This window comes from Oryzias latipes, chromosome 10, assembly GCF_053564925.1.
Source record: "Oryzias latipes strain Hd-rR chromosome 10, Olatipes_Hd-rR_3.1".
NCBI lineage: Eukaryota > Metazoa > Chordata > Actinopteri > Beloniformes > Adrianichthyidae > Oryzias > Oryzias latipes.
The window spans coordinates 31,806,015-31,833,862 of NC_136246.1; the positions used below are offsets into that span (position 1 = coordinate 31,806,015).

The 27,848-nt window shown below is 44.5% G+C and overlaps 1 protein-coding gene across 3 annotated transcripts; it reads right to left on the bottom strand.

Annotated features, from left to right (window-relative positions):
- Positions 1-202: 202 nt before the first annotated feature.
- Positions 203-27,236, bottom strand: sec24b (SEC24 homolog B, COPII coat complex component). Of its 3 annotated transcripts, XM_004073670.4 has the most exons (24): positions 26,920-27,236; positions 22,683-23,267; positions 22,318-22,464; positions 19,510-19,638; positions 14,298-14,381; positions 13,921-14,069; positions 13,565-13,749; positions 13,369-13,471; positions 10,010-10,136; positions 9,817-9,926; positions 9,586-9,698; positions 9,395-9,513; positions 8,507-8,562; positions 8,212-8,418; positions 7,674-7,797; positions 7,094-7,252; positions 6,840-7,013; positions 5,843-5,953; positions 4,791-4,966; positions 3,991-4,128; positions 3,761-3,865; positions 3,292-3,384; positions 2,755-2,858; positions 203-936 (listed from the first exon to the last, which is right to left on the bottom strand). In XM_004073670.4, exons 1-24 carry the CDS (start codon positions 27,011-27,013, stop codon positions 822-824), a joined length of 3,507 nt encoding a protein of 1,168 aa, XP_004073718.2. In that variant the 5' UTR covers positions 27,014-27,236; the 3' UTR covers positions 203-821. The 3 variants fall into 3 exon arrangements, with proteins under 3 accessions (XP_004073718.2, XP_011478856.1, XP_078810540.1); XM_011480554.3 differs by lacking the exon at positions 19,510-19,638; XM_078954414.1 differs by lacking the exons at positions 19,510-19,638; positions 22,318-22,464; positions 22,683-23,267; positions 26,920-27,236 and adding an exon at positions 16,527-16,549.
- Positions 27,237-27,848: the final 612 nt, after the last annotated feature.

Sequence of the window (27,848 nt, forward strand, 5' to 3'; positions counted from 1 at the left end):
AAATTCACGTGAAATCATTTAGAAACACGTTAAATAAGAACCATGGCGTGCCTCAAGGCTTGGTTCTAGGGCCCATGTTGTTCCCTACAAATCGTTCATGACGTTTGTGCTCCTGAAGATCAAAGTTTTGGGTCCGAGAACCACGGACCAACTTTTTGATTTAGTCAAACCCCACAACTTAAAAAAGAAGCAGATTCGCTCGTTGTTTTATTTATTTAATAAGCTAATTCATAAATTATCGCACATAAAAGATTCTGTTCAGTAGTTACAAAGAGAACGCGACTTCTAGCGTCTGGAAAAAAAAAAACATATTTCACAGATGTGGCATTTTGAGATTGACAAATCCAGAGGTGGCTCTGAGGAGAGGCGGAGCCAAAGCGAGGCGGTGAGATCCGGTCGAGTCATGATCGAGTTTTCTGCTGCTGTTCTCCAGAAGCTTTTAAGAGAGCTTTGATGGTGAAGTGGAAAAGAGGGCAAAACTGAAGGAAAAAAAAAAAAAACTTGACGAGCTACATGTCAGGCTTACAAAAACAAACGTCTGAAAGTGGCTTCTTCTTGGCTCGACTTCACCCGGGTGGAAAAGAAGGGGCTTCAACAGTGGTTCTGATGCAGCAACAAGCTGCTGCGGCGCTTTTCCACAAACTCGGGTCGTAAGAAAAAGCTGGATCCTCCAAACCTCCATCCACGCTGGTCCGTGTCTGGGATGAGACCATCAGAAGAAAGGAGGAAACCCCCCTGGACTAAACCAGGTCTAAGTCTAGCTTCCGCTCTACGAGTCTTTTCTCCATCAGGGTTCAGGAATGTGGAGCCCTAACGCGAGTCTACTTGGACACTTGCTGCTGGATGTGCTGCAGGAAATCCTGGTAAGATGAGGCGGAATCGGAGCGGTCCTCAACCAGGTGCTGGGACAAGGCGGCCTTCGCCGAGGCGTCGTCCCTGCAGCAGGAAACGCACAAAAACACGCTTAAAATCAGAACAACAAGAGAAAATCCCACAAACTTCCATCGCCACTTTAAAAATGTGTTGATGTTCCACCAAAACAACACAAATAAACAACATGCAATCCAAGCTGGACACGACGTGTTCATGTCTGGATCCAGAAGCAACAAACAGAACTTTTCCAGCTTCAGACAAAGTTCTCCAGTGAGGAGGAAACGTGAAGCTTCTGATATTTTTATCTCTGGTCAAACCTCATCACACAAACATCCGCTTGCTGCTTCTGCGCTGACAAAAACAACAAAGGCGTGCCTCCCGAGCCAGGACAAACGGGAACAATGAGGACGGGCCGGGTCCAGCAGGGATCGCTCTCTGGTTCTGAACACGGAGAAGACGTTCGACAAACACGATGACCCCAGAACCAGCAGAGAACAGCAGACCGTCTATTATGCATGAAGCCGTGAATTATTCATCAGGAACTTCTGAGAGACTTTCCACATCAGCCTGCAGCACAAGCGCCGCAGAGGAGGCGGATTCCTGCACGAAGCGCAGACTTTATGGTCCACATTTAGTCAACCAGAGAACGTTTCCCCCGATGATCAGGAACAAATATTCCGTCTGAATACACTGAAGCGGACCCCGGTCCAGGACCATCATTTGCTCCCTGACTGGATTTATCCGGCCGAGACGCCCACGGGAGGCGGCTGCTCATTCAGAGCTTTAGCTGATCCATGCAGAAGGGGTTCGAACCTGTGTGCAGCAAGTAAGACTCAGAAATGGAGACCAGAGGTTTGGGCTCAGCATAAGTTATGGCGTTTCCTGGCTGCCATTCATTGAAGGAGCGCAAAGATAACCGAGGGACCCGCATTTTACGGCTGCAATCCTCGCTTCTGCGCCCCCCCTTGGGTTGACTGTTTGTCACTTGGGGGCGGTAACCTCTCTGGTGGATCTGATTGGCCGTAATTTGAAGGCCAAACCCGGCGAGGCAGCGGGGCGGGACTTTCATTTTTTTAGAGGCTTTAATAGAAAAAAAAAATGACGGATGTAACGTGGACTAAAACGTTAACGAACGGCCAAAACAAGAACGTGCAGCGGGTTTCTTTGTGCTGTAAGATTTTCTCATGTGAAAATCCTTCTCACAAGATCAGTAGATTAGTGATTATGGGATTTCAGGTGGATTAAAAGAAGAAGCAGTTAGGATGAGAAAACTTCCTCTGAGAAATACTTTAGAGGATAAACAGCTCCAAGTAGTGATGATTCACCACCATGTCTTCATTTAACTAGCAATACAAAAGCAGTAAAACAAAGATTCATTTGATGCTACATGGGTGAGACGCTGCTCCATCGTTAGCATCTGTTAGCCACATGCTAATACACGCTTCCTGTACTTTGAGTAGCGTAGTAGTTCTGTCTAGCTAAAGTGTACGTGTACATTTACCTAATAAAGGGATTTTCACATGAGAAAACTTACAGCACAAAGAAACCCGCTGCACTTTCTCACCTTGTTCTTGGTCGTTCGTTAACGTTTTAATCCACGTTACATTAGAGAGAAGATTACAGAGAAGAGCGACAGTAAAAGTTTCCACGAGAGACAACCGTCCTCAAACACCTTCTCCATTTTCTGAAGCTCTTACTTGGTACACTTTGAGCAGGGTCACGACTAACTGCTACAGTTATTTTTTTGTTTTAAATGAGGGATTTCTGCGACTCAGACGGTTGGATAAAGGAAGTGACGGTGCTGTGGCCTGAGATGATCCCCTGCAGGACCGTCTAAAGAGCCGACAGAGTTTCTCTGCAGAGATCCAGAGACGATCTTACTTGATGACATGAACGGTGGAGCTGAACGCCCGATTGTCCTGCAGCCAGTCCAGGAAGGCTCGAACCCTCTCCGACAGGGGCGTCTCCAGCTGAGGAATGTGACTCTGAGGAGGAGGAGAACCTGAACATCAGCAGCGTGTTTGTCATGACTCAACACACGGCTAATTCTGAGGGATTCATGGAGCTGCTGTTCAAAAGAGACGGGACATTTTCTGTTGTAGAGGCTCGCTGAAGAAAAGCAGCAAATCTGCTTTGCTCCTTCAGTTTTTTTTTGAAAATTCTCATTATGGAGCAGAAACGGTTTAGAAACGCTGCAGTTTAAGTGCAGACAGCAGCAGGAGCGAGAACTCTGCCGACACTAAAAGGAGTCCTTTTGCTGATGTGTCAGATTGAAGAAAAAATGAACCGATGCCGCTTTACGGCCTTCCTCCAGCCCCACTGAAGACTTACAGCTCCTCTTCATCCCACAGCAAAACAAGCGGACTGGAAAAAAAAAATAGATACTTCCCGTCTCTGACTCCGGGGATAAATACTGACCATGTTGGGGGGGATGGAGGCGTAGTTGGGGCACCCCAGAACGTCCCGGATGAAGATTTCGCTGCAGCATTTGCCGACCCACAGATAAAACACCTGGAGGAAGAGGAGGACACCAAACCCTCAACACACCAGCAGAAAACACAGCTGGATTTTACCCACAATCCCACGAGGAGCCAAAGTCTGATCACAAAATGTAAACCTGGTACATTTCAATGTAGCATCAGACATCCTGTCACTGTAAACGCGTCTAAATCTGTTGTAGATTAACATCAAACATGAAGGTTTAATTCAGGACATTTTTGACAGAATTCAATCCATTCATAAACATTTTTCTAAAGAATTTGACTCTAGAGAAAAAAACAGTCAAGGAACTGATCTCAGTATCATAATTCACAAACTAAAAATGAATTGAGATCATTTCACTGCGCTGGGATTTCATTGGCAGATAAAAGCGATGCTGAAAGCTCACGTTTCCACAGTCCATGAGGAACGCTCCGTCTCTGCTGAAGCTCTCGGCAGACAGGTGGATCAGGTGAGGCTGAGGAACTGTTGTGTCGTTCAGATGGAGCGCCCCCTGCAGGTTGCACACAAACAACGAGACTCACAGGAATCCAAACATCAAGAACTCCTTGACTTTAGAATATTTCACTTTATGGATCCTCCCATCAAGCAGGTGAGTCTCCGTGCGGTGGGACTCACCTGGTCGGACACATTGTCCAGCCGGTACAGGTCAGGGTGAACCATTCGCATGAGCTGCTGCAGCGGCTGCGTCTTGAACTCGCACATGGCGAAGACGCGCTCGTCCAGCCGCGTGCTGGTTCCGGTCCGCAGGGCTTTCTGCAAACAGTTTACAGGCCCGTTAAGAACCCGACGCAGCATTCCGACAGCCGTCTGGTCCATTGTGAGGTCCGGCTCCAGATGTGGATGTTCACGTTCCCTGGATTCAAACATTTTCTCCCAGTCCCTCCTGCAGCTTTCCAGACGTGAACCTTCAGGGTATCCAGGCACGCCTTTCTGCTGGTGTCCCACAGGGTTCTACACTCGGCCCCCTTTTCTATTCTACCTGCTCCATTCATGCTCACATGATCTGCATCATCATCATCATCATCATCATCATCATCATCATCTCAGTGCAAATGAGAGAAAAAGCTTCCAAAGTGGAATTTGGAATCGTTTGACTCGTTTCATTTTCAGCAATTGAAGATAAATGTTAATGTTAGATTTCAGAACTTTTTCTTTTGGTTTTACGGTCGTCTTGAGCAAAACGTTGATAATCTTACGCCTTAAATGATTTTTCTCCCATTTCTTTTAGATGCAATGCGATTCATTTATGAAGGAATTGAACCCTCTCCTCTGACGTCTAATCTGCTCTTAAGTTTAACAAGTTTGGCTTTAAGAAAATAAGCATCACGTAAACATTTGATTATTCAAAAACGTCCAGCTCTTGTGTTTTACAGCTATACTTCTGCTGTTTTTTGGTCTGATTTGAACAGCCTCACCTCTTTAAGAAGAGCCAGGATGTAGAGCGGGAAGAGGCGCATGACGCTGGGAACAATCAGACCCGACTGCTGCAGATTGGACACGTTGTTCTTGTAGGAGCTCACAAAGTCCACCACGGCGTTGACCAGCGCGTCCCGGGCGTCCGACAGGCTGCAGGACACGGATCGGTCGATGGCTGGGATTTGAAAACGGATGTGAGTTTCATGGAATTATTGTTGTTTTACAGAGAAAAGTTTTGAGCTTCTTTTATTTTATTTTTTTTTTAATATCCATTTTAAGTAACGCCTCAACATTTTTCTCAAAGGCACTGACACGGTCGGCCCACATCAACAGTCTGCAGATCCCGTCAGTGTTTTTCCACCTGTAGGATTCTCAACTACAAAGAGCAACATCCCATAGCCAAACGCCAAACGGCTCCTCCAGAGGCCAGACCTCCTAAACCAGTCCAGCAGAAATCATCTTAACCCACCCCCCCTTCCATTGACGTGTTCTCCCTACCATGACAAAGGTGGATAAAGGTGGAAAGATTTCATGTAATCCATGGACACCAGTGAAGATCACAAATCATTGAAGAAAAAAGGTTCAGAGCACCGTCTAGTGGGTCTAGATGACCCAACTCCCAACGTTAAAGTGCCTAGGATAGAACAAGGGTTAATCCAGCACTGAGGTGAGTGGACTTCATGCATTAGTCATTAAAGAGTGAACTTTAAAAGGTCACTTAAATGCAGGAGATCAGCTGAGAAGGTTTTCCACCTTTAAACTCATTGAGTTTTTAATACACCAGATTAAAAAAAAATCTAAGTTTTGCGCGTTTTAAAAGCTACTGTCCTCTTTTTTATGTTATGCATAATTCTAAAAATATTTTTTTTGATTTTACAAAATGTATTAACTAGTCAACTCTAACTTGAATGTTATTCAGACTTTAATTTACAAATATTTCCTCTCCACAGTCGGTAAGGACAGTCCTACGTTAAACCAGCCTCTGGAGAGACCTGCCTTCTGTTTAGTCCAAATCTAAGAGGGTGGGGCCGACAGGTAAAGGCGGACTGACCCATGTTGGCCAGCAGACAGGTGATGGCCTGGACATCGGCTCCGGCGTAAACGTCGCTCAGCTGATTGACCACCGGCAGACACAGAGTGTGGACTCGAATCCTCCGCTTTCCTGCAACCACAGGGGAACCGTCAACAGTCCAGACTGTCTTCATATTTCATTCAAACAACTAAATAATATGGATTCAGTAATAATAAATACATCCATTTATAATGCTTTTATTTATTTCAAGCCATAAAACAAAGATAAATAAACTATAAATATGTGAAAGGGAGAAACTGCTGTCATCAGCCTACTTTTCCTAAATCGAAATTCTAAATGTAATATATATATATTTATAAAAAGAAAAAGAAAATACTCACTAAACCCCAATTTTTTAGTTATTTCACATTCATAAAAACATAATAGGTGTCAGAATAGGGATCTGAATGAACCAGTTTGATCACCAGCCAGACGCTAAAGTGAAACTTCTTAAAGTTACGGGACATTTCCCTGTAGAATTAAAAATACTACTTTTATCATTTTAAAACAATTACTTTTTAGATTCTTTTTCATTGATTGCAGCATAAAAGAAAGACACACAAAAACAATATACTTCTGTTTTTTCTTTTGAGAAACGGTTTGATTTTACTTTGAAATGTTTATTAGTTTTTTTTTTTTTTTTAAACGGAACTTTTGATCAAATCTAGGATTTTCAGACCGTCTGAACCATTAAACCTCATTTCCTGTCGAGGGGTTTCTGGGTAATTTTATGATTTTTGTGTGTTTTTCTAACGTTTCGTACGTACTGTTTAGAATGAAAATTCCTTCTTTTTCCTTCGTCAAACCTTAAAAAGTCCCTTTCTTTGTAGGAAACAGTTGTTTTTCCTCAAACCATTAAAAAACCACAGCAACATTTGTAACGATGTTTCTGCTGTCAAACATTTGGGGGTGTCAGTTTTAGACCCGTGTTTTTAGAATATTTGTACAAGCTTTAGGTTCTGGGGGAGGAGCTCACCTTTGCTGGACGTGTAGAGCAGCGCCGCCTGGAAACACGCCAGAGACGAGTCGGCCAGAGAGTCTTCGATGGACACCTGGACGGCGAAGGCGGAGTCGGGGTTCACGTTGGCCAAAGACAGCAGGTCGGTGGAGCGCACGAAGAAGTTGCCGTGAAACGTGTGGATGGAGAGACCTGAAGGCAGAGGGGGCGCTTTTAAAGCCCGACCCGACCCGACCCGACCGAACGGAACAGCAGAGAGGAAGCGGGCGCACCTTTAGTGCATCGGATCCTCATGACCGCCTCGAAGCCGATCTTCCTGGTGAGGTAGCGCTCCAGGTCCTTCTGCAGCTTCTGCAGCTGAGCCGGGTTGTGGACGTGATGGAAGGAGGGGTAATAGAAGATGCTGCCCGCTGAATATTTGGAGACACAAGCTGCAGGAAAAAAAAGAGGAGTTCCTTTAGAGAAACCAACAGCAGACTAAACTCCAAAGACTGACTTAAGATAAAAAGAAATGGTATTTTATTCTGATTCAATGTATTTAATGTAGAACTTAAAGTTCCACTCCAATCATCTTTTGAGCCATTTTCAAAGCTTTCCCAGTAGCCTTTTAACTATAAATATGCCTGTTTCATTAGGCAAAATCCAAAAACCTTTCCATCATCCATCGTTTAATACTCTCTCCTCTCCACATTAGCGGTGCAGCAACATCAGAGCTATCCTGTCGCACAGTTTGGATCCAGAGTCCAGCTCAGACGAGGAAAACAGAGACGTTCATGGATCTGTTGGTCTGCAGGTGGATGATCAGCAGGAAGCTGGTGGCTTCCAGCAGTAGTGAGGATGAGGAGCTCTTACCCAGCGAGGCCAGGTCGGCGTACTGCGAGCTGAGCAGGAACAGATCCACTCCGATCTGCTGTCCCGAGCAGTCCAGAGCCAGCTTCTTATAGAAGTCTGTGGCGGGGCCGAGGTGCTGCACCCCCTGAACGGAAACATATCCAGTCAGAACAGACAGATTCCAATATGGACCCACCTGGCACCCAGTGAAAAGGAAGTTTTGACTTAGCAACAACCCCCCCCCCCTCAAAATGATGACATCACAGCAGGAGAAACTATGTAAAAAAAGAAAAGGAATGGGGGTAAAACCTCTTATTGGGCTCTTAGAAAATATTTTAAAATTCACTAAAGAAACCAAAACACCTTAGCTGTCACTCAGCCAATGAGGCGGGTCAAAAGGGGAACTTGGCTCGCCGTGTTAAGTTTTTTTTTGTCCATGAAAACCTGATGAGTCATCGGAAAGGGTGAATGAAGAGGCTTGTAGTTTAACTGTTAACCATGTAAAAAGTAATTCCTATAGAATAATAATAATAATTTTGGCAGCGGCAGAGAAACCCACTTTGGTGCTGGAGCGCTGGTTGGGGTCTTCTCTGGACTGCAGCTTCCCGGCGCCCAGCGACGGCAGCTGAGTCTGGAAGACGGAGACGCGGCCGCCGGTGGGCGACATGAGCTTGAAGGCGGCCTGCAGGGCGGGGCCCAGGGCGCTGTGGGTTTCTCTGCTCTGGCTGAACATGGCGGGGAGCGAGGTGAGCAGGTCCTTCACCAGCTGAAGGGGGACGACACAAACGGACTTTCAGCAGCGCCGCTCTGCTTTTCCTTCACTCCACAGCTCGCAGCAGAACGGGAAGACGTACCTCTCTGCTCTCCTTCAGGTTCACCATCAAGCTGTCATGAGACGGAATGAAGACGTCTGCAAAACAACACAAACCCTGAAGGCTTTTGCGTCATGAACCTCCACCTTTCTGCCGTTTAGACAACTTTATTAAGCATGAGCATCAGAACACCTGAAGCTGCACAAACTTCCATCCTCTGCAGAGGACGTTCTCAATGTAAACACTAGATAATTGAGAAACATGTTCATCATAAGCAGGTTGAACATTTTAATCAACTTCTCATCACGTTCAGGATGTTTCTCATTACATTAAGAAGCATGTTTTTATTCTTAACATTACATACTGGAGAAATTTCTTCTGACATTTTCTGAACTTCTGCCAATTAACCTGATTTTTATGCACATTTGCAGCAAATCGCAGTTTAAAATTATGAATCTTTTATCTTCCTAAAGAGCAGAACGCAATGGATGATGAAACTTTGCTGAAAGCTGCTTAAAAAAATTTTTTTAAACGCTCTAGATTAATTGACTTTTTTGCACTTTTTTATTTTGACAATTGGTACCACAGAGAAAAAAAGCACAACCTACATTTTTTTCTGTTTTATTTTTCTGATTCTGAAGGAAGTTTTATTTGGAAAAACTACTGAATGCTTCACCACAACTGACGTTCTTAAAGCGGCTTTGTCTCAAGCTAGCAGAAGAAAATATGAAGAAAAAAACAAATATATTTTGGCAGAAAAGATCCAGAAAGGAAACAGAAGAGCGTTTGACTTCAAAATAAAAGAAATCTGCATTCAACAGTCAAACACTAGGAGTCTTTACTCTTAAATATGGATTTATTGTAAAAAATAATACTCAAGTCTGAACTTGCTCCTCTGCTCCCTCCTGTATACGTGGAGAACCGACGTACCGTCGATGTCCGACACCACCAGCATCTGCGGCTGAGACAGCCCCTCCTGCAGGTTGTAGAAGTGGACGGTGCTGTCGAAGGTGAGGAAGCCCACTCTGGTGCGGGAGTCCCCGGGCATCCTGAAACACACGCGCCGCCGTCAGCACGTCTGCAGAGGGACAGGTGTGAGACGGCGGAGGATCTGCACTCACTTGTCTAGATTCTCCAGGAGCGAATCACAGAAGACCTTCAGGTATCCCGCCTCCACGGCGTTGTGGGACACATCCAGCACAAACAGGTAGACGGCCGGCTGAGGAGGTCGCAGCTGGAAATGGAAAGGAAAACAAAACTTCCTGATGGAGAAGACGGCAAAGCTGCTCCGTTTCTGCAGGCCCCTCTGTTTGAACCGCGCACAACGCCTCCCCCTAGTGGACGTGTCTCACCATGTAATCGGAGGAGGCGATGAACTCCACGGTGGAGTTTTGGACTTCTGGTCTCATGTGCGGCTCGCCGTAGGATCGAGACACCGGGTTGTACATGAACTCATCTGGAACTGAGCGGGAAGACAAAAGCCATTTACCGAAAATTACAAAGAAAAGCTGCAGAGCAGCACAAAAGCCTCGCCTGGAGCCGTACCGTCGTTGACCCGGTAACAGAGGTTGCACTTCCACCGGTGCTGGTCCAGGAAGGTGACGAAGGGATTGATGTACGTGCGGCAGGAGCGGCACCGCACGATGGTGTTGGACGTGATCACCGGCAACTGCTGCAGAGGGTGAGAAAAGGAGAAAAATAAAAGCTGCTGAACAGATCGAATTATTTTCATCAGATCTACAAAGAAAGAAAAAGAGCTGATGTTCTTTTCCAATCATCCTAAAAGGGTTTTAAAAAAAGCTTTATTTAAGTAAAAACGTAAAAAGCTGGAACATTTTCACATCGTTTTCCCCTCAAACTCTGCAGAAGGTCCCTCCATCTGTGCCTGTGCAGACAGCTGAAGCCTCCAGGCTGAACTCTGACGCAGTTCCTGCTTTTTCGGAATTTTCCTCTTTCTGGGAATTTTCTCAACTGGGAAGTGCTTCACTTCCAGCTTCCGTAAAATAATCAGAATTCCCAGGAGGGCTGCACGCTACGAGGAAAACCTGGGATATGTCATATTAGTGATCAATATTGCCATGAAGAAATGCCTACAGATGGCAAACAAAAAACAACTAAAACATCATCGTCGTCATTTCACTGCAGCAGTTGGATTTAAATAACATGAACCTCATTTAAATTATACTGCATCTCAACAGAAGAAGAGTAAGAATTAAACACTAAAGACCAACGACCGACCTTTCTAGAAACATCTTCTTGTGGCGTTTTTCTGATGATGTATAACAAAATGTAAGATCGAAATTGAATTTCTGAGTATTTCTTTATTCAAATTGCTATGAATCGATGAAAAACGCTCATATTTGTGGCGTAGAATATACGCTGGGCGGGCAGCAGGATGGTGGCCTGAGAGCCTGATAAGCCCGCAAAATAAACTCCCCCAGACCATTTTAAAAAAAAAGTTTTTCTAAAAAGACAATATTCACTTAATAGACAATCGGGGACGAGTTTAAAATAATAATCAAATTTGATCTTTACATAAAGAAATGCAGCATTTTTTCATCAGATCTGCTGTTTTTCTTTGAGAATTTATTGTCCTTTTCATGCAACAGGCGCTTTTTTTTTTTATAGTTTTAAATGTAAAAACTCTATTCAAACTGTTCAAGTAATAAAAGATTCACTTTTTTTGTTTTGTTTTAGAATAAACAGAGTTTCGCTGCAACATTCCTGCGGAGATTCTATGAGGATTCATAAGATCGTGATTCTAATTTGATTCAATTTATCGTCCCGCATATCCGGTTTGATTTCAAATCTTATTTTAATTAAGTAAATTAGTTTGGAGAAAAAAACTCTCTCTCTTTAAAAATGTAGGAAACAGGAAATACAAAATGAAAAACAAAATAAGAGCATGACTGTCAGGAAAAGATGCTGCATCCTGTTTTTAGTGGAGACTTAAAGAGCAGTTTATTCCCTCAGAAATGACTTATGAAGCCAAAACTGAAACCGGCAGGGAAGCAGGAAAAGGCGAAACGGTAGGGATGAAGAGCGTCTTCCTCCACATCATCTCTGTGATCCGAACAGGTTCGAACCCGGGACGTTCGCTGCTCAAACTAAAGACAAACTCTTTGCTCGGGGAGACTGAAAACAAGCAGGCCGCTGAGAGCGACTGCTGCTTCTGTCACTTCACACCCTTCTGACAGTGCCGGCTCCAAATATACATCCGTTTATCTGCTCTGCACTTCTGCTCATCCGCCTGTCGCCGCGGCAACTATCTCCACACAGAGCAAAGCGGGCGAGATTTCCCCCATCTCACTGCTGAAACAGTGAAGACGCAGCAATGTTTCTGCAGGAAAGAACCTGAACTAGAACTGCTGAAGAACAGAAGAAACAACAGGAAAAGAAAAATAACAAGGAAGCTGTGGAGAAAAAAAGAGAGAACTAAACAGTTAAAACAGGACCAGGAAGAAGCAGCTTTGAAGATTCTGCGTCATTGATACTTTTGACTTCAAAAATGTACATTTTCTCCGTCATTTAAACCAGCAAAAATAGAATAGTGACATGAAAAGCAGCCCAGGTGGATTAATGCAGTCATTAAGGCTGCGTCAAATAGTGAGAGACAATACAATTTCCTTTTTTGTTCTTTTTTATAAATTTTAAACACCAAATATGGCAAAATTTTCCCAAATAAACATGAATATTATTCGTGTTTCCACTGGGCTCTGAAGATGGATGGTTTATTTCAAAAGAAAACAAATTAAAATACATTTTTTCATAAGTATTTCGGTCTATATTCAGTCAATCTAGTGAGCATCGCTGCTCACTGGCTTTTTTTGCAGAGACTTCTGGGTAATTTCTAGGACACAGGATTTATTAGCAAACGCGAGGAATTTCTGACGCAATCCAAGAGTTTTTCCAAGACTTTTTTTAAAATAAACTCTAGAATGTGAGAAGCTCCATCGGGGCAGAAGGTTTCATGGATCACAGAGACGGTGGAGTATCTGTTTTTTTTAAATCAGCACGCAATAAATGTTTGATGTTGTTGGCACGTTTTGACGTACGACCAGTGACAAAAACGAATGGGAGTTGATGCTGTCAGACGTTCGGCTCACACGTATTTTAAACAAACCGCGGCTTCTTCCTCATCAAAGCCGCTGCCTCCATCAGCATCATCCTCACTGACATCACTGTGGCTGGATTAAAGGCTTTTTCAGTGCTGAACTCAGTCAAATGTGCTGCTTTGCTTTAAGACGCCTCGGTTAATTCGTCATCTCTTTCCTTTAGTTAGGAATTATTTTTGAAGGTTTGATCTTAACAGTGAAAACTATTGTAGGTTCTGGATTTATGTTGAGTTATGTTGTTTTTGAGCTGGAAAACTGGAAAAATATTCCACTTTTGTTTCACTTCTTATTTGATTTTGTTCGTTTTTGAGTGATGGTGCGGCTGAAACCATCGTCTGATGTAAGCAGAACGGAGCAGCAAACTTTTTAAATTTATGTTAAAACACACTGGGATTTCAAAATAAAACACTATTCAGGTATTTCAAAATAAGAATGAAAATGTCTAATATAATTTCTTTTGAAACAGCAGAAGTCAGGTTATGATAGAAGCTAATGTGTTTGACAGAAAAATAAATACCTTTTGAATCCAATGTTATCAACAAAAATAAAAGCTTTTCAGCCTTTTATTCATTTTTCAACCTTAAAAAGAACAAAAAGTTAAAATTCTTCGATCATATCAACGAGAAGAATTTCCTTTCAGCTGCAAAAAAAAAAAAGTCACTAAGTCCAGAATGGCGGCTTCAGTTATTCCTGCTGGTTTGTGTGGATGTGTAAGTGATGCACGGTGAGGGTTATTTACGTCCTGAACACAAACAGGGCGTTCAGACTGAGAGGGATCCCAGACGGTACCTGCAGATCTCTGAAGGGGTGGAGGAGCAGACCCAGGGGGAGCCGGGCCTTGTTGAGAAGAGCCTGCGTCTGTGGGATGCTGGTCAGGGTGCACCTGAAGGTCCTGATGCAAGCGGAGCATAAAACAAACACCGTTACCAGACAGCCTGGAGAGCGTCAGTCCGAGCGGCTTCACATCCCATCGGCCTCCACTCACTGCGGACTGCAGTTGACCTTCTTCAGGTCGGGGCTCAGGTTGGGTTCGGGGGCCTCCTGCGGCCTCTGAGGCAGCAGGTTCCTCTCCTGCAGCAGGTTGACGGGCCTCAGAGCCTCCACCTCCAGCTCCGGAACCCCACTCAGCCCCCCCAGGGCCGCAGACAGCTGGGACAGGTTAGGAAAAGGCTGCGGAGATGGGAGGGGGTCAAACACACATATTAGTTCAAAGCTCAGTTTAAAAAAACCATAAACCAGAAGAACCACCTTAAACATCTCAGTCACTCAAACCAGGTGGGTTACAAATAAAAATTAAAGGGGGGGGTGACAGGAAACGGCGTGTTTTGGTTGGAGCCTCACCTGAGAGTACGGCGGGTACGTCGGCTGGGTGTACATGTTGTGCGGCGGGGGGGGTTCTGGTCCTGAGCGGTAGGCCGACTGCATGCTGTGGTAACTGTAGCTGTTGTAGGGCTGAGGCTGGTTGTTCATGTCGCTGGAGCAGCTGGGATCTGGGAGAAAAACAACACACAAACGAAGCAGAACCTCACGTTTCAATGCTTCATGACTCGCCGCAGCAGCTCTATACTATTAGAACACGTATTTCTAACAAATGAGCGATTGGAAAGGTTTCAAATAAATAAGAAAAATAGCTAAACGTGAAATAAAAATTGTAAAAAAACAAACAAACACATTCTTCCTAACTTGAGTGTTTTTTGTGAAATGTGACGGAGGTCGACCTGGGAAACTGCCGCCTTCAAGAGAGTCGTAACTGTTTGGAGCTGGGGAGGCGCTGCCGGTGGTGGAGGAGGAGGTCTCCCCGCCTGAGAGAAACCAAACAGAACACACACTGAAGAAAATGAAATCAACTAAATCACACACAAACGGACAAATGCATGGAAATCCTGCAAACGGGAAGCAAAGGTCGATGGAAGCAGTGGAAAAAAGCTGAGTTTGATGTCATGAAAAAAAAGAGAATAAATAACAGGAAGAGGCAGGTTTCAGATTTTAGAAGGTCTGGGCTGATCTTCACACCATTTGAGGCTTAAAAAAGCTCCACATCTGAATGAATGGTCTCCAGCAGCTCTATCAGCTAAACAAAATAAAAAACATGAATATTTCTAATGGTTATTTTCTTGGTCACATCTGGGGATTATTTGAACTTTATTCTCTTTACACGTTTGCATTTATTCATTTTTAAGTGTGATAATAATTAGTTATTTCTTAAACCAACCGGGAAAATAAAACGTTTATTTTCTAAATTTTTCTTTAAACTGAAGCTCCTAAAGGCCTTCCATCCTGCACAATCTCACGTGTATTTTTTTAATTACACTGGTGTGTGCAAATGAAGTTTAATTCCACTTTAACTTGACAAAAAGTTCAAAAAGATGCACTTTTGTGAATAAATGTCCAAAATGAACATTGTGGAGTGAAGAACAGACAGAAATGTTGCTCCAGCATCAGTTTACTGCACAGCTGCATCAGGTTTTATTTTGAAAATCCCTGCATCACAGTGAGGCTACTTAAACCCGGGAGCCTCCAGGTCAGCAGCAATTCAGAGGTTTACAGAGAAAGAATGGGAAAGTAGAGCTTTTACGAGTTCCAAACTGTGCGCTTCCCAAAGAATTGTGGGAGAAAAAAAATCTCTGAATGAAGCCATTAATCCATGTGGGTCAAAGGATGGGGGGCCTCAGGCTGGACCTCATTGGACAGAACCAGATCCAATTATCTCCCACTAAATCTGAGCAGCATACTGCAGGATTATGCTTCCCATGGGGGGGGGGGTCACAAAAGCATAGCCTTCCTCTTATTCCACGGCTGCTGCTGCCTGGCCTCTTCCACCCGTTTGGAGGGAGTAGAACCGACACACGGCTAAATGACTGCCCTCAAAGCATTTTCCCCTCGGTGGATTTAAGACAGATTACGGACAGTTAAGACTTCCTTTACACAGTGGGTTATGGTCAGATTAGCCGACGTGAGCGTCAGCCACAACAAGAGGCGAGTGTCGGGTCTCCGTGTTAAGAATCGACACCACAGCTGTTCCTGCCGCTGTGGAATGAAGAAACAACCCAAAAAGGTCACTGGAATGTCCTAAAACTCACCCAAATCTTTTTGTTTTACCCCTAAAAATCAGACTTTCCACAGGATTGTCAGGTCCACACTGCATTAGACAAACTGCAGAGCTTTGCAGTTCAATATTCACAGACACAATAATAAAGAATGCAGTTTTTCTGTCAAACATGGCAGAGGTGAGGTTATGGTCTGGGCCACTTTGCTTATTAACCTTGATTCTGTGCGGAAAGATCATCAATCCTCCGAATGCGCTGCCATCAACAACACAGAGGTTAATTTCTAATGAACTTTAGCCGCTCTGCAGAAACTATGTCCTAGAAAACAACACAGGTTTTTTTTAATTCGACTAAAAACGGCATCATCATGATTAAAAGACGAGGTGACGATGGGAGTGGGTCTTCAAATACTGTTTTAGGAAGTTTTCCAGAGTTTAAACTTTTTCAAACACAAACTGTATGTCTGTACTTTTCCTAAAATCTAATATGCATGAGATAAATATACCATCAGTCCCACAGGAGAGCGGAGAGAGAGCCCCGAGAGGGGAGGGGTTATTTTGAAACACCTGTTCACCTGTGGCGGGGAAGCAGGTCACCTGAGAGGAGCAGGGAGGGAGGCGTTTGAGAGCAGCACAGAGCTCTCCCCGCTCATGAAAGGACGGTCGTTTCAGCGTCACGGTTTTACAGGTCAGAGAACGGTTGGATGCTGGTCACACGTGAAACTAAGTCTACACAAACTTTAAACCATGTTTTAAAGTAATTATTGATATCACACAGCGGAACATGAAAAGTATTTGTCAGATTCTGCTAAACGTTTGGTCTGAGATGTTGAAAGAACTGTGAGAGACAGAATCGTCTGATTTTCAAAGACTTCTACAGAAACGGGTATTTGGTGAGTACCTGAAGTTCACCTCAATCCTTTGGGATGTAAGCCTGCTTTCAGTCATGAGGTCAAAGGTTTCCTGCAGCAGACAGGGGGACTGAGCTCTAGCAGCGGGCTAGAACCCTCCAGAACCTTGGGGTGCTTTTTAACGCAACTGCTTCTTTGTTGTCATGGTGATGTGTTTGGGATCATCATCAGGCAGGAAGACCCAGCCGCGTTTAACCCTCAATGCCGTAGATGATTGAAAACCCTCATCGCACATGGATCGATGGATCAGTCATCCTCTGTGGAAGAGCAGCCCCACACCATGATGTTTCTACCCCCATGCTTCACAGCGGGTTTGGGATGCAACCCCGCATCCTTCCTCCTCCTCCTCCTCCTCCTCCTACTCTGAACACGGCGAGTGGCGTTTTGTTTTGGTCTGATCACATGACCTTCTCCCAGTCCGCCTCTGGTGCCTCCAGGTGGTTTCTGGAGAACTTTAAACAGTTCTGGACGTGTTCTGGTTTAAGCAGGAGGACCTTTGGATCTGCAGGGTTTGAATCCATGCTGTGTGCATCACACCTTCCTCTGCAATTCTTTTACACTTTTCTCTTTTCCCCAATTCCGTTTCTCCTTTTTCTTTAAGATCCTTGTTCAGGTTTGGTCGTTTTCTGTAATTCCTCCTGACTCAAGAGCTGCCAAAGACAAAATCCACAAATAGCAATGGACTCTTATCTTATCGTATCCATGGTAAACCTTTGTCACAGCGGTTCCAGCTATCTTCAGGTCACTGACCCGTTCCTCCATGGAGTCCTGGACTGGTTCCCGCACATTCTCCAGATCGTTTGTTATACCAGGTGAGATCTTTCATGGAGCTCCAGGTGGAGGGAGATCGTTGGTAATCTTCATCCATTTAAAAAAAAAAACATTGCTCCAACATTTAATCTCTTCTCTCCAAGCTGCTTGTCTGTAGTAGATGGGTTTGTTCCAGTCTGGTTTAGGCTCTTGTTTCTGGTGTCCTCTGACAGCTCTTTGGTCTTGATCTAGGTGGAGGGGTTGCAGTCTGACTGTTTAAGCGGGTGGGGACAGGTGCTTTCATACAGCTGAACAGTTCAAACAGATGACTTTAAAACTAGCGGAGGACAGAAGAGCTTCTAAAAGATGAAGTAACAGCTCTCTGAGCACAAAAGTTTGGATTATTTTTAGGACCTAAATTTTTTTTTCAGATCCATTTTACAAATAAATTCTCTAAAATTCAAACTATGTGGTTTTCCATTCTGTCTCTCACAGCTGAACATTACAGATAAACTCATCATTTTAGGTGGAACCACTTGGAAAAAGATAAACCAACATGAAACATAGAAACTGCTTCTTTTGTTTGAAACATTTTTACCCAGCTGGGATATGAAGTCCCACCTGGGACTGCCTCTGCTTCACCTGTCCTAACAGGACCTCTGCCCGATAAAACAAAAAAAAACAGCAAAAGATCCTCATTTGATGAGATTCAGACCCAATAATTAATCAAAAGATTATAAAACCGTTTCATCTGTTGTGGGACTCTGGAGAACCACAATGAGAAGACAAACACGGACAAGTGAAGAAGCAAATCAACAAATATTACCCCCAATAGTCACAAGAATACCAGAACAACACCTAAAGAGTTGCAGGCCTCACCTGCCCCAGATAAGTCAGTGTTTCCTTAAAATGAACGTTTAAAACACATCAAGGCCCGGGGGCCAAATGTGGCCCTCCATGTCACTTTATGTGGCCCACGAGAGCATAAAAGTTTGTAATTTCTTAAAATACTTTTTTTTTTCGTTGATTACATTTATTTATGTGTAGCTGCAGTTGTAATTATTTAATTATTTTTTTTATTTATTAAAAATTATAGTTTTATGTCATTTTTCTTTATTCACTTGGACAGTTTGATCCTTTATTAATAGAGTTATGTGGGTTTTAATAAGCGGAAAAAATTTAAAAGGATTTATGCTAAAGTAACAAGCAAACATATGTTTTCTATGCAGCCGTAATTCTCACTTTAAAAAGTTATAATGAATAAATAAAAAAATTAATTTAAAATTAAGGAGTTACATTTATTTTTCATTACATTTAGTTACATGTATAAGTTATATCTGGCCCTTTGAGGACAGCCACTATGCTGATGTGGCCCTCAGGGAAAATGAGTTTGACCCCCCTGGTTTAAAACATCAGTGCTGCAGATAAATAAGACATTAGATCAGAGACAAACATTTCTAAAACGCTAATGTCTTTCAAACTACCCAAAGTTTGTGCTACCTGTTCGATCTGGTCGATGTCAGACTTGAAACTAGCAGAAGCTCTTGAAAGTTTCCATAATTTAGGATAAATCTGTGGTTTATGGAGATGGAGGAAAAACCACCACCGCACTTCTGATACCAGAGGAACATTTGCATTCCAAACCCAAACAGGTGGCGCAGGCCGGCCCGTCTCTACAGCCCACGTCTCCTCCGAGGCAACACTCTCAGTCATAAATGAAAGTGTCCACAGAATCACAAAGCTGCAAATATGAACAAAACTCTTCTCCAACTTTCCTGTCAATCTGCAGATTGTGTTCCGCACCTTGTCATCCTCAAAGAAACAGAAATGGATCCGGTTCAGCTCAAACCAAAAGCTCAACCGTTGATGATGAGAAAAGAGCCAGATGGATGACGGGCGACGGATGACGGGCGACACCACGGCACGGGTGCTACAGCGGGTCACACCAAACCATGCAGCCCAGCAGAAAGCCCCAAGCCGGACGCTCGCGTGCTGCCCGGGTTTGGCTTCCAAACAGCAGAACCGGGTACAAACACAACAACAAATGAAAGAAGGCTGACGGGTCAGGAAGCAACAGATGACGACGTTTCACAGGAGAGGACAGAAATGCATGGAGAGCTTCAGAGAGAACACTGAACCGGACGGAGGAAATGCAGACAGTTCAGGCGCATGGCAGGGGAGGGGGCAAAGGGGGGGGGGGGGGGGGTAAAGGCGAAAGCAGACCTGCTTCCTCATCCTCCTCCTCATCATCATCTTCATCAGAGCTGGATGAAGAGGGTGCTGCTGCCGGGCCTGAGGTGGTGGCAGAAGCTGAGCTAGCTCCACTATTAGCAACATATCCATACTGCATGCCTGTGGGGAGGAGGGGGGTGGGGGGGTTCAGAAGAAATACGTCAGCTCTGTGCACGTGTGGGTGTGTGCACGTGTGTGTGTGTATGCAATAGAAAGAAAGTCCGAGAAGACACAACGTCTTCCACTAAAGTTCAACCTGCAAAGAAACAGTTTCAGCAAAAACCCAAAGAAACACTTTTCAGACACAGCAGCTGTGCTGACGAAAGTGTCCAAAACGAAAATTATGACTAAATTATGACTACTTTAAATAAGTAGGTCTGCACAAAACATCACAAATGTCTCATATAGTGCAAAAATTGCAATAAGTGGTTGCCTAAAATGTGCTAAAACAGTCTTATGGCAGCTTGAAGAATTTAACCAATCAAATAGATCCCGTCATGCATTTAACCAATCAGATGGACGCCTTCAAGGGTGTTGACCAATCAGATGGAGCTCTTTTATGTTAGACGCTCTCCTCCCGTGTAGACGAGGGTCATTTGGGGTCTTATTTTTATTTTAAACGGTTGCAGTGAAATGAAAATTATGTTTTTGTTTGTTTTGCTCTTTGTTCATGTATCGCAAGTTATATTGTCGTCACAATATTGATCACTAATATTGCAAGTCGCAGGTTTTCCTCATATCGTGCAGCCCTATTAAGAGGCAAAAACAATCTACCTGTAGGGTCAGAAAATGTCTGACCAAGAATTCTGATCTAAGATGATTCTAGTCACATCAAATTAAGATATTTTCATTTTTGTAAAACTTTCTTAATATGATCATTGTTCTTAAAGTCAGAAAATAAAACATTTTTTTTCCTTTCTTAAGATTCCAGTTTGAGACAAACCAAATTTAAAATAACACTCCTGATTTTTATTGATGCCATTTTTAAACCAGACAGAAAAACAGTTTCTGTTATCTGGAGTCAGAAAGTCAAACTGGGAGTGAATCGAAATAATCCTAAATGAACGAAGCCCCAGAAAGACGTATAAAGTTCAAAACTACAAATTCCATTTGAGATTTTTTTTTCTTCTTCTAAAAAAATAATGTCTCCTCCAGTTTACACACAAACGTGGAAAAAAACAGCCGAAGCACCAGTTCTATGTGTGAAACTGGTGCTTTGCTTCTGCAGCGCCAACCGCTGACAGGTGATTCTCAAACACCTGAAGCAGCAGCAGCAGCAGCAGCAGCGGCGGCGGCGGCCTCTGACCCTGAAACCACCAACATTTGTTTGAAGCTTCACACCTGCGCCTCTGAAAATGTTTGTTCAGCAGCTGCTGTGAACGGCTGACAAACAGCAGGATAGAAAGAAGTTCAGGTCGTCCCGTTGAGAGGATTTCACATGTTTGTCACTCGACGTTTCAGGAATCGTTTCCAGGAAAGTTCAGACGCTGTCCGGTCTGAAACGGTCCTCAAAATGTAAAATACTATGTTCATCTGACATAGAGCTTGTTCACTGTTGTGCTTTTTGTTTTATCCTGGAACGCCAAAACTTTTAGATTTAATTTAAAAGAACTAAAAAAAGATCTGAACGGATTGTGTTTAGAATAGAAAAAGCCGCTCTGCTCTGCTCGGCAGCTGGCAGAGGAACCAAAAGTGAACAAATGTAATAGACACATCCATGTTTTCCCCTATTGTCATTTTAGTCATCGTCTTTAATCATTTCACACTTCAACAGAGCACTTCTGTGAAGAAACTTTAACAATCAAGTACAATTTGTGCAACTAGTAAAAATGGGTGATTATTAGTCGTGTGAGAAAGTTTGGTGACTCTAGTATTACCATCTTTAGAACTACTGAACATTTTTGACCATATCTTCATTAGAAATTCTTCAAAGTTAACAAAAATTGCATTGTTGTAGCAGAAATAGGATGATTATTATTCATGATTAGCTTATATCAATAGTTTTAGACATTTTTGATCCCTTTGTCCCCAGAGTTTGCACTTTGTAGACGGTCCCTTGACTGACTGCTGTCTCTCTCTCTTTTCAATTCTCACTAAAAAGGATTTGAAAAATGTAATGTAGGTCAATGCTTCAGCTAAGACAAACTAATAGAGAAACTTCTATTAAAAGTGGGATTCAGCCCAGAAGTGGAAATCTGTGGCTATCTGGCTAACTGGACTGTTTTTGTGCGCCTCCTGCTCAAACTCATGTGGTATTTCTGCAGCAATCTGCCAGAATAAAATACCCATTTAGACTTCTAATGGAATCTATATCTTTTATGTCAGGCTTGTAATATATGACGCCGATCATAATAATGAGAGTAAAATAAACATCCCATTCCTGATCGGGACACGACATCCGATTCCGACGGAGTCTCAAACTTAGTGATCGTGTCTGGACATCTCTACTACAAACTGTGACTAAATAAAAGGACGACGCATCAAATATGTTCTGTTAAAATGACCCCCCCCCCCCCCCCCCCGACGTCCCGATTGTCTAGAAGAATTCAGAAAACACAGATACTAAGAAAACTTTAGGAGGATTTTCACTCATTTGGTCAAAAGTAAAGTAAAATATTTTGGTAAACACTTTGAATGTCTGAAAGTCTTCAGAAGACAAACTCGCCATCTCAATTTAGATTTTAAAATGATTGAATATTTGTTCCAGTTATTTTCAATGCAGCAAATTCAATTGTTTTCACTCGACTTGAACCACTTCGTCCGTGAAATGCGCTCAGAGGTCAAATCTGCGTTTTGTACCTTGGTGATGGCGTGGGGAGGAATGGACAGAGGTGGAGGGGGTTCCCGACTGCGGTCGGTCTGCGTCTGCGCCGCCTCTGCCGTAGGAGCTGTAGCCGTGTGGGGGCTGCTGGATTTGGTCGTAGTGTTGGTGGGCGTTGTTTGGAACTGCGGGTTAGAAGAAGCGCAGAACAGAGTGAGCCCCGGCTGGAAGAGGTTTGGGGGGATCTAAGCCTAAAAAAGCTGAAGGGGGACATCATGAAAACATGATGTAGTCGTGAGAATAACAAAAACATACTTGGTTTAGATCGTAGAGTTGATAGTAGAATGTCAAACTTGACAATTTAACTGAATTTCTATACTAACAGCTAAAACATCAGACGTACCTGCCCCTCCTTGACCGTTAACTGTTGGTGCCGTTTGACCAGCAGAACCCGCAGCGTACCCCGGCTGCACGCCTGTTGCACACGGCGGCGGGGCTGTGTTGTAGTGGTGTAAGGGCGCTGCGATCTGGGTGACTCCCGGCGTGGAGGGGTTCTGTAGAGAACTGAGGGTGCCGTACTGGCTGCATCCGTGAGCAGATGGGTACGAAACGATGGGGTAGAGAGGGGCGCCGGGGCCAGCGGCGGGAGCCGGCACTAAGGTGGGCTGCGGCTGCGGCTGCGGCTGCGTCTGCGGTGGAGAGGTTTGGCATGACTGCTGCACATAGTAAGATCCTGGAGGGACATATGGAGTCTGCTGGAATGGCTGATGGCTGTACTGGGCGCTTGAGGAGGGTGGAGGAGCTGGTGAAGCCAGAGGCTGGGAGCTGTATGGCGGAGCTACATGATGCTGCTGATTGTTGTGGTGGTAGCTGCTGGGGACCGGGGCTTTGCTGGGGGCAGAGCCGGCGGGGTAGCTCTGCTGCTGGGGCGGGGCTCCGTAGTAGCCCGCAGACGCCGGATACATGGATGGGTAGGTCTGCACCGGACCTGAACGGCGAGGATCAAAGTCATTATGGACTAAAAAAACAACGACAACTGGTCAATCACAAAAGAAAAACGTAAATCTGCGCAGTTTGACCCAAACTCAAACGAGGACTTAGTTTGACAGATTGATATTCTGAGTGTTTTCACTGTTTGACTAAACTATCATTCTTGAAAGCATTAAAAGAGTCGATAAAAGTTTTTTAAAATGTAAAAGTTGACTTGCAATATAATTTAGGATTTATCAAATGCGCAATCCAATCTAGCCACAGGGGTTGCAAGCCAGTTGCCTCTGTGCCGGTCCCAAGCCCGGATAAATAGAGAGGGTTGCGTCAGGAAGGGCATCCGGCGTAAAAATTGCCAAAATAACCATGCGAATCATCCACAACACTTTAGACATACCGGATCGGTCGAGGCCCGGGTTAACAACGACCGCCACCGATGCTGTTAACCTACAGGGTGTCGGTGGAAATTTGACTACTGTTGGTCGAAGAAAGAGGGGAGGCAGAAGGGTCCGTGGCCAGAGAGAGAAGGGAAAAGGCAGGAACATAGGTTTGAGAATAGGGACTCTTAACGTTGGCACAATGACAGGGAAAGGCAGAGAGCTGGCAGACATGATGGAGAGAAGGAAGGTAGATGTACTGTGTGTGCAGGAGACAAGGTGGAAGGGCAGCAAGGCACGTAGTATTGGAGGAGGATACAAACTGTTCTATCATGGTGTTGATAGGAAGAGAAACGGGGTAGGAGTGATTCTGAAGGGGGAGTTTGTAAACAGTGTTCTAGAGGTGAAAAGAGTCTCAGACAGGATGATGAGCTTAAAGTTAGAAATCGAAGGGGTGATGGTGAATGTAGTCAGTGGGTATGCGCCACAGGTTGGCTGTGAGTTAGAAGTGAAGGAGAGATTCTGGAGTGAGTTGGATGAGGTCATACAGAGTTTCCCCAGAGGAGAGAGAGTTGTTATTGGAGCAGACTTTAATGGGCATGTTGGTGAGGGCAACAGAGGTGATGAGGAGGTGATGGGCAGGTTTGGTGTTAAGGAAAGGAATCTGGAGGGACAGATGGTGGTGGACTTTGCGAAGAGGATGGAAATGGCTGTAGTCAACACTTACTTCCAGAAGAGAGAGGAACATAGAGTGACATACAGAAGTGGAGGTAGGAGTACTCAGGTGGACTACATCCTATGTAGACGAGGTCATTTGAGAGAGGTTATTGACTGCAAAGTGGTGGTAGGAGAGAGTGTAGCCAGACAGCACCGCATGGTGGTGTGTAAGATGACTCTGGAGGTCAGGAAGAAGAAGAGAGGGAAAACAGAAAAGAAGACCAAGTGGTGGAAGCTACAGAATGAAGAAACTTGTGAGGAATTTAGGCAGAAGTTGAGACAGGTTCTGGGTGGTCAGGATGAGCTTCCAGAGGACTGGGAAACTACAGCAGAGATTATCAGGGAAACAGGTAGGAAGGTGCTAGGTGTGTCATCTGGAAAGAGGAAAGACGGTAAAGAGACTTGGTGGTGGAATGAGGAAGTACAGGAATGCGTCCAGAGGAAGAGGTTGGCTAAAAAGAAGTGGGATGTAGAAAGGACTGAGGAAGGTAGACAGGAGTACAAGGAAGCGCAGCGTAGAGTGAAGAGAGAGGTGGCAAAGGCCAAACAGAAGGCTTACGATGAGCTATATGACAGGTTAGACACAAAGGAAGGAGAGAAGGACTTGTACAGACTAGCCAGACAGAGAGACAGAGATGGGAAGGACGTGCAACAGATAAGGGTGATTAAGGACAGAGATGGAAAGGTGCTAACAACCCAGGAGAGTGTACAGAAAAGATGGAAGGAGTATTTTGAGGAGCTGATGAACGTGGAAAATGACAGGGAAAGAAGGGAGGAAGATGTGGTTGTTGTAGAGCAGGAAGTAGCAGAGATTGGAAAGGATGAGGTTAGGAAGGCTCTGAAAAGGATGAAGAGCGGAAAGGCCGTTGGTCCTGATGACGTTCCTGTGGAGGTATGGAAGTGCTTAGGAGAGACAGCAGTGGAATTTCTAACAAGTTTGTTCAATAGGATTTTAGAGAGTGAGAAGATGCCTGAGGAATGGAGGAGAAGCGTTCTGGTTCCGATCTTTAAGAACAAGGGTGACACGCAGAACTGCAGCAACTATAGAGGAATAAAGTTGATGAGCCACACAATGAAGCTGTGGGAAAGAGTAGTGGAAGCCAGGCTTAGGAAGAAGGTGGAGATTTGTGAGCAGCAGTATGGTTTCATGCCCCGTAAGAGCACCACTGATGCCATTTTTGCTTTGAGAATGTTGATGGAAAAGTACAGAGAAGGTCAGAAGGAGCTGCATTGTGTGTTCGTAGATTTAGAGAAGGCGTATGACAGGGTGCCGAGGGAGGAGCTGTGGTACTGTATGAGGTCGTCTGGAGTTGCAGAGAAGTATGTGAGAGTAGTTCAGGACATGTATGAGAGAAGTATGACGGTGGTGAGATGTGCTGTAGGTCAGACAGAGGAGTTCAAGGTGGAGGTGGGATTACACCAAGGATCAGCTTTGAGTCCTTTTTTGTTTGCTATGCTGATGGACAGGCTGACAGACGAGGTAAGACAGGAATCTCCCTGGACAATGATGTTTGCGGATGACATTGTAATTTGCAGTGAGAGTAGAGAGCAGGTGGAGGAACAGCTAGAGAGGTGGAGGTTTGCTCTGGAAAGAAGAGGCATGAAGGTCAGTCGTAGTAAGACAGAATACATGTGTCTGAACGAGAGGGATCAAGGTAGAAGCGTTAGGTTACAGGGGGCTGAGGTGAAGAAGGTGCAGGAGTTTAAGTACTTGGGGTCAACAGTTCAGTGTGATGGGGAGTGTGGAAAAGAGGTGAAGAGGCGAGTGCAGGCAGGTTGGAGCGGTTGGAGGAAAGTGTCAGGAGTGTTGTGTGACAGAAAAGTGCCAGCAAGACTCAAAGGAAAGGTGTACAAGACAGTGGTGAGACCAGCTCTGCTCTATGGGTTAGAGACAGTAGCAGTGAGACAGAGACAAGAGGCTGAGATGGAGGTAGCAGAGATGAAGATGTTGAGGTTCTCCTTAGGAGTGACCAGGTTAGACAGGATAAGGAACGAGTACATCAGAGGGACGGCTCATGTTGCCTGTGTTAGCGACAAAGTCAGAGAAGCCAGACTGAGATGGTTTGGACATGTTCAGAGGAGGGATAGTGGATATATTGGTAGAAGGATGTTGGAGATGGAGCTGCCTGGCAGGAGGGCAAGAGGACGGCCAAAGAGGAGATACATGGATGTCTTAACAGAGGACATGAAGTTGGCTAATGTTAGGGTAGAAGATGTCCATGATAGAGTGAGGTGGAAAAGGATGATTCGCTGTGGCGACCCCTGATGGGAAAAGCCGAAAGAGAAAGATCAAATGCGCAATCTGGCTTGCTAACTCCTGCTAGCTTGTGTTAGCCCCTGATCCCTTTGGGTTAGCTTAAGCCACAGTTAGCATCCGGTTAGCATAAACTCCCCACTTCCCTCCAGTTTGCTAGCCGTGTGTAGATAATGTTACCAGGGCAACAGAGCAGCTTAAGGAATATAATTTAAAAATATTAACCAGTGACAATCAACTTCCAGGTGAACATGCTAACCCCCCAGCGGGCAGGCAGAAGCGCACCATGATCCGGCCTGTCTCACCGTTATGGAAGGGGGGCGCCGCTCCGCCGTTCGCCGGAGAGTTCTGGCCGAAGCTGGCGGAGCTGCTCCGGTTGGTGTATCCGGGCGCAGACATGCTCCCGTGCCTATGCCCTCACGGGGGAGGACGCGCACATCTGCGGCCAAACGCTTGTCCGTCACCGCCGAGTCCAAACTGCGGCAAAAGAGGCTGCAGGTGGCCCGCGAAGACCCGGGCAGCCTGGCCAGGTCCGCTCGGCTGAGCTGAAGCCTCCAGTCGGGATGTTGAAGGAGCTTAGCTGTCAGTGGGCTCCGGAATTGGCGCTCCCTCTAGTGGACATGACGTGTAACTGCAAAGCTCCTCGCGCGAATCACTGAGGTGCGTTCAGGTACTGTGGGAACGATCGCAAGACACACAAACAAATACATTCACCTAAGTTTAAAGTAGATCAATAAAACTTTAAACAATAATTAAATTAACATTTAATTAGTCCTATATTAATGTATTTTTAATAAAACTTTAAAAAATAAATACAATAACATAAACACATTTCTAGTCCTATCCTTATGTATATTGTTTTTAATCATAGATATTGTTTGTCTTTATTATTCCTATTTTTCTTTTGCGGTGCATTTTATTCTTGGAATGTCGTCTGCAAGTTCTGCTCTGTTCACTGTTGGTCTCAACATGAAACAACACCCTCTTTTCAAATAGATGCTTTTAGTAAACAGACTTTATTAATATTTTTGCTGATAATGATTTATTTGAAAGAACAAAAACAAACCCCAAAACTTCCATTTCTTTGTTCAAAATGAAATTTGCTTTCTAGCCATTTTCTTACATTTCCCCCTCAAATCCAGGAGAGTCCAAACATCAGTTATGGAGCAACTGCACTTTAACCTTAAAGGAGCTGATAAAAAACAAAACAATGCTCCTGTCTGTTTCGGGGGTC

Excerpts from the sequence above, each read along its gene's own strand:
- sec24b (XM_004073670.4), bottom strand. The coding sequence starts at position 27,013 with ATGTCTGCGCCCGGATACACCAACCGGAGCAGCTCCGCCAGCTTCGGC. Across the intron at positions 23,268-26,919 it reads GGCGCCCCCCTTCCATAACG|GTCCGGTGCAGACCTACCCA; the intron begins GTGAGACAGGCC and ends CTCGCCGTTCAG. Across the intron at positions 3,866-3,990 it reads TGGACAATGTGTCCGACCAG|GGGGCGCTCCATCTGAACGA; the intron begins GTGAGTCCCACC and ends TGCAACCTGCAG.